Genomic DNA, 11,484 nt, shown 5'->3' with positions numbered 1-11,484 from the left:
TCCACGGTGCTCCTGGCGGGGGGGCGGCGGAGCCCGGGGCCGGGGAGCGAGGCCGGGAGGCGCCGCGGAGCCGCGGCCCGGCGCGATCGGGCGGGCAGGTCCCCGGTGCGGCGTGCGGGGGACGCGCGGCCGCCTCGCCTCGTCCCGTCGGAAGCCGATAAACCCTGCAAGCACCCGCCGCTTGCACGGAGCCTCCTGGAAGAGCCTTCCTCCTCCTCGGGCAGCGGGGGGCAGCCCGCGGTCCCTCCCCCGCCCCGGCAGCGGGGRGATTAACTGCGTCTGGCCCCTTCCGCGGGCCGGGGGCGGAGGCGCCGGGCTCCCCCCCACCCGCCGCCGTGCGGCCGCCCCGGCTGGGGCGGAGGGCGGGCTGTGGGAGCGCCGGGAGGGCGGAACGCTCCCCCGGTTATATAACGCGAGTCTYCCCCTACTTAGCCCCGTAATCCCCGGGTAATGCCTAATGCCGGTGCCCCGCGGGGCTGGGGGGCAGGGGGTGGCTGCTGCTCCCGGAGCTCCCCCTCTGGGTCGAGCTGATGGGGGAAATAAAGCTGCTGATGTGCGAGATGGACCATATGGTGCCKCCGGGAGACGGGGAGCCGGAACGGCCTTGAACCTGCCGGTCCCGGCAGCTGGGTGCTGCCCCCCTCCCCGGGCTCCACCGGCATCCCCGGTCACAATGCCCCGCCGCCCCCRAACCGGGCTGCCCGGGCCGTGCCCYGTGTGCTCCCGGGGAGGAGCTGYGTGCCCGGAGAACAGCGGCAGGGAAGGCACTGATCGTGCCCGGGGGAGGAACCCCCGCCCCGGGAGGAGGGGRAAGCCCCCGCAAACGAGGGGCTCTTCGCTGCGGCCGCGCTCGCCGAGTGAAAGGCAGCGGGAGCAGTTTGAGTAAGTTACACGCGAGCACCTAAAAAAGCAGCGATCTAGTGCTGGCACTGCCCATTTTCAGTTCTCTCTCCCTGCCATATGTTTAGAAGGGAGAAAAAAACGCACTTTGGGAAGGATGCTCTCAGCTGAAGGAGGAGGTGGGCTGGGGGACGAGGTACAAGGAAATTCCATGTTAGGAAAGCATTAGCAAGGGGTGACTTCTAATGTTTTCCTGCCACTGACGTTGACAGTGACACACATGTGTGGGTTGATATTGGAACGTCACAGAGTTTTTAAACTCAACCAGGAAATAGTCTGTTGCTCAGGGATAAAAAACAAATAGTCGGTACTGTAAGGCAGGTAACATGCAGTTAACAGCCCTCAAGTGAGTGAAAAGCTGTTCGGTGTTCACAATTGAGCAGATCAAATTTAATTCAACTCTTTATTTTCAGAGATTTCTTTTTTTTCTCTTTTTTTACATGTGGTTTCTCAACTCTATTTTTATTCCTTATAAGTAATTCTTCAAAATCAGAAAAGCACATATGGACAGGGCTTTGCTTTTGTCCCTTGTAAGTAAGTAGTTTGTACAGGTAAAGTCTCTTGTATTTTTTTTAGCTAACGTTGTTGTTAGAGGGTTCGGAGAGGGATTAACAATTAAAGAAGGCAGTTATATTTTTAAAATTCTTTTGTATGACTTCCTCTTAGCACAGATAGGTGTGTTTAATAAATACAATGGTTTGGTTTTGTTTTTTACTGACCCTATTATAAATGTTACAGTGTAGTAGTATTTGAAGATTTAAAATGGGATTAGGGAGTTATTGTGCTAGATGATTTCTGAACATGCAGGGAGATTTGCTGGAAGAGTTCCTGATCCCAGGTATCAGGCTGACACTCTTGTCCTGACTTGAGTGGTCACTGACCTGCCTGGGTGTGTCTGTAGGATAAGCATTGACCTAAGAATGGTCTTCKTAAGAAAGACAAAAGTTAGGGAGGCAGAAGGAAACACAAGGGCAAGAATAACAGCAAGCAAAATCCCTGAGTCGTCTTGTAGGTTATGTACAGTGCAACTCACTGGTTCCCAGTCATTTAATCAATAAATGTTCTATGTTACTTGCTACTCTGATGAAAGTCGCCTTAAAATAACTTYTATGAGTACACAGGCATGGGAAAGTGAAGGAAATCTTGCAGAAACTGTGACAAATGGRTTTATCCAAACTGGGGGATGGAGTAGTAGAAGGTTGAGCTCCTGAAACAGGGAAAGGGGCAGAATCYCCAGGTTTTCATTGTTCCCTGGTGCTGGCTGTGTCAGCGTTTTTCAGCATTTAGGCAAAGGTGACTATAAGTTACGATTCATTAGTAATTGGTATGGTCTCCAAATAAAGATAGCTAAATCAGTTTAAATGGTGCTGGCACCTCTCCAAGGAGTCCTCTTTATATCTGACACATTTGCTGCAAACTTCTTTGAGGAACAATTAATATTGTACACTGTATCTTCCTCTGTGGGAAGAGCAGTGGTGTAACTCACTATGAAGGCTTTCTACCTGATGTTCCAGTTTGACTTGCTATGTTTAAAAAAAAAAACACCAAAACCAACATTTTGAACTGAAGGAAGCAGAAGACACACCAAGGCTTTGCATTGAACTGTTTTATATCAATATTGATTTTTTAAGGGGGTTTGTGTTATAAAGAGGGAGCTTTTATCCCCCTGAGCTCTTTGGCAATTATCTTCCTGCCATAAATGTTGATACGCACATAATGGATGTAACTAAAAAATCTCCTTATCCCAGCAGAAAAGGCTGACTGTTTGTTGGAGCAGAGAGAATGCTGAGAGTGTGAATAGACAAACCCATATGTCGCTGGTGAGAGAGATAAATGATGGACGAACAGGAGTTGGTTACTATGGATCAGCACAATAAACCAATTCCCATCATACACCTCTCTTAATAATATACCAGTCTCAATGCCATTGACGGGTAACCTAGGTAGCACCAGTCAACTGTAAGTTTTTCAACTGTTCTTTTATACATCTCAAAGAACAGTTGGGACATTTCTAATTTTTTCAGATGTTGAGTGCTAAAATTATGCAGAACTTCCTTTCTTGCCAGTAATTTTGAAGGGGAAGTTTAAAGCACTGCTGTAAAATGACAAATGTGCATGACACCATAGCGTACTTGTAGTAAGTTTTGTGTTGTGTACCCGTAAAAGGGGTGCCCTTGAAAAGGCAATCGCTTAACAAATATGTGAAGAAACTGTTTGGTGTTTAGTGCTACCCTCATCAGGGTTGTTTCAGGATTGGACTGGCTTTTGGAAGATAYTGGAGTGTTGTTTTAAGTGAAAATAGAAATGGAATAATGCTGTTTCATTTTAAAAATAGCCCTGTAGAACAGGCAGTGATCAATACCACAATTTTAACTTTCTATAACCCAGTTCAGGGCTGCCAGCAGCTAAAGGGAAACTTTGCAAAACAGTCTGTGCTTGGATCTGAGTCTCCTTCCCGTGTTGTGTCTTATTACTGCTAGTGCTTTGCACAGAAAATTGAAGTCTTTGTCATTTACAGGTTTCACTTTATGTCCTTGTCTTCTGGTAGATATTTTTCATTGCWGTTGCTATGGACTGGCCTGTTAGCTCTGTTCACAATGAAAGTATGTTTCAGGGTGTCAGCATACGCAGGGCTTGTGGCTCATAGTGTGCAACTCCATGGTTTTCAAAGTCACCAGTTGCACTACCAACGAGCAGTGCAGTCAGAGAGGGATAACTTACAAATGTAATTGAGATAGGAAGAGTACTTATTCCTCTTGGGAGCCCTTCTTACTGATAATATATATATATATATATATATTAATAGAGGAAACAGTATTACTAAGTTATTACTTTGCTTTAAGAAGAAAATACTTACTTTGTGCTGCATTTACTTGCCAAGTTGCAGTAGCTCTTTCAGAGCTATTTACTTCGGTGTGCACCCTGGGTGAAATGCAAGGTGTTTGTTGTGTCAGGTGGTAGGAGAGTATACCCAGCTTTCTCCTTTCAGGGCCCAGCCTAGCAATCCTTTTTCATTTTGTAGTAGAGGAGGCTCAGATTTGATCTGAGAATTATCAGGCTCAAGGATGAGGCCCTTGAGTATGGACAGGGCATTGTTGTGTGCCCCTACCCTGCTCACCATCACCTAATGGGGGAAGCSAAATGGAAGCAAAGCAGGGCTCAGTGTACTGTCTGATGGATGAATTTTACCTGGCTCTTTGCTCCTGTGGAGAACCTGCTGTGCCTGCAGGGAAGAGCAGTGGAAAGAGCTGGGGTTTCCTCCCTTCCCTCCCTAGCCACTCGCCAGCTGGACTGGCTGGGGACACATGCAGGGAGCTGTGGCTGCGGGCTGTACCCGTGGGGCCAGTGGAGAGCCAGTGGGGCCCAGGCGTGGGAGATGCAGCGGGATGCAGGGTTTGCTACGGCCCTTTCCTCGGAGCGCTGCCTCATGGCTACAATGAGCCATTGATAAGCACTGACCTGATTAAAGGGCTGCTGCTCACGGGAGCCTGGGGTGCTCCCCGGGCCTCCGGCAGGGGCTGCCGGGCTGCCCACAATTCCTCTTTGGCAATGGGTGGCCAGGCTGAGGAGGGGAACTCACTGGAGAACTCACTGGAGTGCCCAGCCCAGAGGAACGTGTCGTATTGTGACTTGAGAGCCACACTGCTTTTCCCTGCAAGGGACTTGGCAGCTTTATTGATAAAGGAGTGTTACATAAGTACCCCATCAGGCATGTMCTGATTTGTTAATAATTGATGATCTGGGTAGTACAGAAATGGTGGTGGTGTTAATGTGCTCCCACACGGATCTGCAATCTCTCCGGCCCCCCTGCTTGACTTTTACTTTAGTTGCAATAAAGGCATTTTGCTCTTTTTCCATTTATTTTGTTGGGGTTTTTTTATTTACGTGGTGATCCTGCTGCAGATGCCTGTCGTGGGGTCAGGGACAGCTGGGCACTCAGCCAGGTGCAGACAGGGTCTAGGTTCCCTCTGCAGGGCCGGGTGTCACCCCATGGCAGGCAATCTCTGGGGTGGCAGCAGCTTTACCCCAGGAAGAAGTCTGTTCCTTGCACCTTTGGAGGGAGGGGACCCCTCTGGTGGGAGTGGGGGCAGTGGTGCCTCTGCAATTCCTGCACCGGGATTTGCCAGCACGGGAGCTCTTGGTGCAGCACAGARCAGGTGCCCTTCAGTAACCCTCCTGCTGATAACAGGCTGTGTTTGCATGGATTTAAAGGCTACTTTTGTGTGCCGCAGCTAGAGAGATTGGAAGAAACATTTACCTCTGTTGACACACAAAAGAAACACTTGCTGGGTATCATCATCACGATCTGGCTGCCTCTTCTTGCATGTTATTTCTTTTCTGTGTAAGTTTTTTTTTCTCTAGAATTCTGAGCAGGTTTGGGAGTTGCACCTACTCCAGACCTACCTATTTGTTCTTTCAGAGTAACCCAGCACGTTTACTCTGTTGCGGGCAATGAAACCCATTACCTGCATTAAAATCTGAAGCAGCAAGGTAACTTTCTAGTTATGTTGTGAAATATAATGCCATTGTTCGCTTTTATGAAYGTCTCGAGGTGGATTACACGGTGGTTAGAAGCCTGTTCTGCTGGGCAAAAGACTGTCTGTAATTTCAAGTGGTTGATCCTGATCAGGCAGTTCGAGCGGCTGCAGCAACAATCCCTTGGAGCTCTAAATCACATTTGTCACAAGATCTGCCTGGTAGTATTGGCTGCTCCAAGACTTACTCCGACTTCTCAGCATTCCATCCCTTTGGTTGGATCGCAGCGGTGAGGGACTTGCCAATCTTCCCTGTTCTTTGTGCCTAATTCTGAAAGACTGGCAAGCTTTATGCTCTGTTTTCTGAAGAGGGCCCAGCTTTACTAAGCTGCCTGTCTGTCAGGGATTAATTTAACCTCTAATTACTACATTTTCTTCACAGTTTGCTGCACATGAGCATGTTATAACAAAAGCACAAAGAAGTATGTCATTTTATTTAGCCACTACTCTGAAATTAATTTAGGGCRTACAGAGTCAGATCTGACACACTTGGTGTTAAAATAATTGTGCTGGCATTAGAATTAAAGTACATAATCTTGTTGTTYCTAATGATACAACAGTACTAGTGTAAATAGCGTTGTTAACTCGTTAGTTATAGCCACAGTAATAGAAGTGATATCTACTTASAGAGAAACACTCAAATAAGCATCACAGCAAAAGTTTCCCCCAAATAACTCATGGTTTCCTCAAAATAATGGCATGGTTTCTGCTTGATTCCCATCTGACATTTTGGTTTAGGATTACATATCCAAGTGTAGTTTGTTGTTTTTTCTCAAAAGGTCTGCCAAATTGCAATAAACAGACATTTATGATGGCTTGGGTTTCTTCCAGCCTGGATAATGGTTTTTAATTTTTTTTTTCAGGTTTTTTGGTTTGTTTTTTTTTTTAACATGCGGCATCATGGGAACAGTACAAAAGGCCGTATGTCCTCTTGTCCCTGCTCACAGTGACATCAGCAATGCCACAGTTCATGGTGAGAGCAGCCTGTTGTCTTGAAGGAAGGGAGTGAGTCTGCTCCTGTTACGAAACATGGGATGACTTTCTTGTTTTCCAACTCTGTAATATTTACAACAAAGGTGTTGGTTGTTTTGTTTGGTTTTTTTTTTTTTCCTTTTGGAAAGGTTTGGCTTGGGAAATGCTGCTTATCTCCAGTTAAGGTAAACACGGCTGAAATGTAGCTAAAAGTTGTTGTTTAATCAGAAATGTGCAGTAGATGTCATCCTGCATGGCCATGTTCATCAGCTCTGAGCCAGGTTTGTTAAAATGCCTGAAAATGTCATTTTGCATGTTAGGTTGGACCTCAAAAATCATTGGTTGTGAACTGACAGTTTATTTCTAATGGAAACAGAAAATTGGCTGTGTTTTTTGTATCATGCATTAGAGTAACAAAGTATGGGCCCAACACAGAAATTGTCCTTCAGTTAAAAACTGTAAGTGCATTTGATGGGAAATTTCCCCTACAGATTCCCCAAGGTCAGGTAGGACACAGTTAGAGAGTCACATCTTGTATTTCCTTTCTGAAAAGGAGAATTAATGTGGCATCGTTATCCAGGCTTGTGACAACAGTGACACAGGATTGCCAAAAAGACTAATGGAAGGAGAGTGAYGATTGATTCCCTTTACAGTAGTAGATCAGATTATTTCTCTGAATTCTTTCTCCAGTTCTCTCAATTCCCAAACTGTAACTAGKTACTGTAATTATTTACTCTAATTACTTCCAATCTACAAGTAAATCGAACATAAATTAAGATCAACTGGTGTGAGGGCTCAGTGAGCTGACAGTCGGGTTTGGAGATGCTCTCGCTGGTCAGAAGTTCCAGATGGTTTGATGGCTGTGTGGAACAAATGGGACTTTTTGTGGATATGAGTTTTCATGTAACAAACTGGAGGTTTCCTAAGATAGAAGCCAAGGCTGAGTAATGCTTATTCTAATTTCTAAGTTGTCAATAGTTTCTTTCAAAGGGTCTGAATATCTGTATGTATRTRTTGCTGGAGGCAATTTTTGTATTAAATAGTTCCTAGGTTCTTACTTGTTYATTGTAAAATGGGAATAATGGTTCTTTACCTTTACCTTCACACTAAGTATCCTTAACTAGTTAAATAGTTTATAAATCATCAGTGCTTGTTACCATCTGAACTCTTTAGGGTCCTTTCAAATAGTTGGAAATTATATTCAAAATAAAGTTACACGTAGCCTCCTAAATGTGAAATATGAACAACAGTTTTATTCTTTGCTTTGGCTGTAATGCCAATGCAGGTGGATTTTTTTTTTTCTGCCCATGATAGGACACTATAGTATGTTTCKTTTTGCTGAAACTTCAGAATTTCATGTAGGGATAAAGGAAATATTTAAAGAAAAAAAAAGGCATCTACCCTCAGGCATATGTATTTTAATGTTTCATTCTATGTCACGGGTCTTCATAGGTTAAGTTTTCAGCAAAGGTAAAAAAGTCAATATTTTACCAAGACATTTGTAACAGTTTCACACATACCAGAATACCAGAAGCTTTGTCCCCCTACATTAGTATGTAACATTTAGTATGTAAACATTTGCATTAGTTCAAGAATAATTATGTATCACTCATTTCATGTGATTATCAGGATGGATACTGAGTATAATTTCCATTTGCCTTGACTTGTTACTTAAAATCTTACTAGAATTTTCACAAATCATTTCTGAATGGATCTGATGCTGCAGTAACCCACTAGATCATGCTGATGGTCAAATACTTCTAAGGACTTCACTTTTTCTGTTTCCTTAACTTATTTTCGTAATTAATTGTGTTGMTTTAAATAAAGTCACATAGCCTAAAAATGCCTCAAATTTATACAATCTTCCAGTCAGAAATACAGGCAAAAGGTTTTGATCTCTGTCTGTCAAATGGTGACTCATTAAAAAGGAATTTTTGTTCCTCCCTTTTCAAAGGGTTACTCACTATCAAGCAGTAAATATCTMGTTTTGATGCTACTGCATTGAAATGCCTGTCATTGCTGGTGTATTAAGTCCAAACCCTGTAAGACTGTTTGTTCACAGGCTTCATGAATTTTTTTTGTTTGTTTTTCTCGATTAAAGAAACCCATTGGGGGATTTTCTTCAAGCTTTACCCTGTCAGTTTGAGTACAGACTTTGTTTGGATTTTAATAACAGAGGACCCTGTTCATACTTTAAGCAGTGGGTCATTCAAATTATTTTTAAAAACACATGACCAAGCAAGCACTAATTTCTTTCTAATTTTGCATTGGGTAACATTAGGCAAGGACATTGGAATTTGTCTAAATCAGAAAAATTCTCTTTGTCTTCCACATCAAGGGTTGTGTGCTAAGCATTTTCTAATACTGCATTGCATAAAGCTGAAAATAAATTGTACTGAAGAGACACAGACATGTGTCCAGCCCAAGGCATGCCCTTTTTCTCCATTTCCATATTAATCTTGATTCTCTGAGCCATCTCTTTGTCTTCCTGTTCTTACCTATTCTACACATTTGATGGAAGGGCACAAAGGAATGTTTGGATCTCCCATCTTATCTCTTCTTCTTAGGTATGGCTTGGTTGGTTTGAATTTACATAGCATTGGAAAGATATTTTTCTTGGTTGCAGCAACACTTGTGTTTGACTCGAAGCAGAATGAGARTGTGTTTGGGCTTTTCAGTACTTATGAGAAGTGAATCTTGGTCCCTGATCCCAGGAGGTAGATCAGATTTAATTTCAAGTGAAAGTCCTGCATCTTCAAATAACTTCCTATGTCAGTTAAAGTTCAATATTCTTGAATTCCAGAGATGCAGATGAGTCAAATCTGAAGTTTAGGGCAAGTGTGAAGGATGTAAGAGAAAATGTAGATGTTTCTTCTGATGCCGCTCTCCCCTCCCCTTCAGGGCTCCCAGTCTGTCAGCTGCAACAGAGTGATTTGATTACTTTGTAGTGTTAAACTAAAAGAATAAATCCGAGAGCCTTGGGAATGGGGAGCCAATCCAACAATCAAAACCAAACAAGTTAATAAATGTGAAGTGTTTCTGCTCGGTGCAGCTGTAGAAATGCTTCTTCCAGAAATGCTTGGGGCAGCTGTGGCGATGGCCCAGTCAATTAGTGTAAGTACATCCCCTGGACACACCACCATTAACGGCGTGCTGGGGGCTCAACCCCCCCATTTTGAAGGAGAAGTGTGTTTTCTGTTGGTTATAAATTATGAAAATCTTGAATGTCTCCCACTGAACTGTTTATTCCTCAACCCCTTGCTTCCCAGTCTCTCTGCATATCTAGAAAAAGCTTGACTTAGGCAATCTGAATTGCCCTTTCTTTAAAATCATTTTGGCTTTTTACATTACCTACAAATTTCTATTTTCCCTTGTCAGTTYTTCTCTCCYYCAGCCCAGCATCCCACAACCTAGCCAGAAATAGAGCATTTCAGTGACAATCCACAAAGATGGTTTGAAATGCWAATGATACCTTCAGACTGGTGCCTGGTGCCCACGTGCCAGGCTAGGTACAGTCCAGAGTCATTTGGAAGTAGAAATACTGTGAGCTACAGCAGCAGTGTCAAGTGTTGTGTCAGAAAACCTGTCCTACTTGTCTGCATGGARCTGACTGTGGATGTGGGTACTTCTGCAGATAAGACCTGCATTACTTACCAAGAGCCTTATGCCAGCCTTAGCTTTAATTTTATCATATCTAAGAATGGCAGGAATGGCAAACTAGCCAGGAAATGACCAATTCTGGCTGCCCACARGACCTCCCTGTGGAGCATCTACGTGTCTGTTATTTCAGGATATTGAGTGGTCAGCTAATCCAGCAAACGTCCATTTGTTGGCATTCATGCCTGGAACAGAAACAGGTACAGCCCTCGGTACAAGAATGGCAGAAAATGTGCCATTGAGTGCTTTGCCATCTGCTCCCCAAACTGYAGAGAAGCAAACTGTTAAACTTCACATGGAGCTTAGGGCTTGATTAACTTAAATTACCAYCCTGTGGTACATGTTTGCAATGCCGAGGGGATTAGGTGGCATGTATTTTCAAGAAATACACGTTCATTATTCAGAAAGGTTATGCAATAACATCCAGTGGTCATTTCCTTTGGGAGCATAGCTGTGTCGGCAGTGTAGCTTGTTTGTTTGTGCATTCATCCTGCTGGATCCCGGCGAGGACACGGAGCTGCTCTGCGGCACCGGCTGGCCCGGCTGGTGAGCTGGGCTCTGCAGCCACCCATGGACAGCCCGAGAGCTCGGGGGGCACAGGTGAAGAGGTACAAAGTACGAGGAGGAAATGGTAGGGGAGAGACAGCCGGGATGGGCTGAGACCAGAGGGAGGGCAAARCCAAAGAGACGGGAGAGCTGAGGGAGCTGGGCGGGTATCTGGGAGATGATGGAGGCACAGCAGGTCAGAACTGCCTCTGTAGGGCTGGAATCCCTCACGTGCCTGGCCCACAAGGTCCAGCATCTCTTACGACTTCCATTCAAGCAGTAAGTGCTTCCTATGTGCAAACTTGTTGCGTGCWCCTTGGACACTGACTTCCAGGCACTGTTTTTCTTTATGTCTATTGCCTTTTTTTAGTTTGCAGCCCTTGTTTTTGCCTTGTGTTCTTGCTTTCATGCCTTTGTTGTGATTGCTGTGCTCCTGGGATCTCACCTAGTTGCCCTCTCCAGAGGCAGAGCGGGTGCTGGAGCTGCACACTCACTGTGTAGCCATGGCTTGGTTGGGTTTTTTTGTCAGGAGGATTTTACTTTGGGTGAGCGCAGTGCTGGGGAGATATTGCACAGCTGGCTGCAGCACACAGCTGCTGTTCCCCCTGCAGCTGCAGGATGAGTCCCTTGAATTTGAGCTGGTGCAAACACTGGGGCAAAAGTCAAGGTGTGATTGCCCTGCTGCCCTTTTTCTGTAAATCTGCTGGTTCAGGCAGAAGCAGTGAGGGCAGCTTTCACCTGGCCAACCTGCAGCTCACTGCAGGCAGGACAGCCATGGCTGTGTGAGCTGAGTTTGAGCTGCAGAAGTTGCTTAAGACATTAAGTAAATAATCTGGCACTTGACCCACATGGAACAGCTGAAGTGCCCGGAGCA

At 44.9% G+C, this 11,484-nt stretch overlaps 1 protein-coding gene across 4 annotated transcripts in view; it reads left to right on the top strand.

Moving 5' to 3' along the window:
- MAMLD1 (mastermind like domain containing 1) overlaps window positions 1-11,484 on the top strand; it is an 81,105-nt gene that overhangs the window by 1,657 nt on the left and 67,964 nt on the right. Inside the window, exon 1 of one of the 4 annotated variants that reach the window (XM_057375349.1) lies at window positions 10,575-10,679. The exons of 2 other annotated variants lie outside the window; for them this stretch is intronic. In XM_057375349.1, coding sequence (XP_057231332.1) covers window positions 10,635-10,679 — 45 coding nt within the window. In that variant the 5' untranslated portion in view covers window positions 10,575-10,634. Of the gene's footprint in view, window positions 1-10,574; window positions 10,696-11,484 lie in introns of those variants that run through there. One more of the 4 variants, XM_057375350.1, reaches the window with a different exon arrangement.

Source organism: Malurus melanocephalus, unplaced genomic scaffold, assembly GCF_030028575.1.
Source record: "Malurus melanocephalus ecotype Western Australia unplaced genomic scaffold, MMel_1.1 scaffold_247, whole genome shotgun sequence".
Taxonomy (NCBI): domain Eukaryota; kingdom Metazoa; phylum Chordata; class Aves; order Passeriformes; family Maluridae; genus Malurus; species Malurus melanocephalus.
The sequence above is the reverse complement of the archived record's forward strand: the minus strand, read 5'-3'. Positions and strand labels throughout refer to the sequence as shown.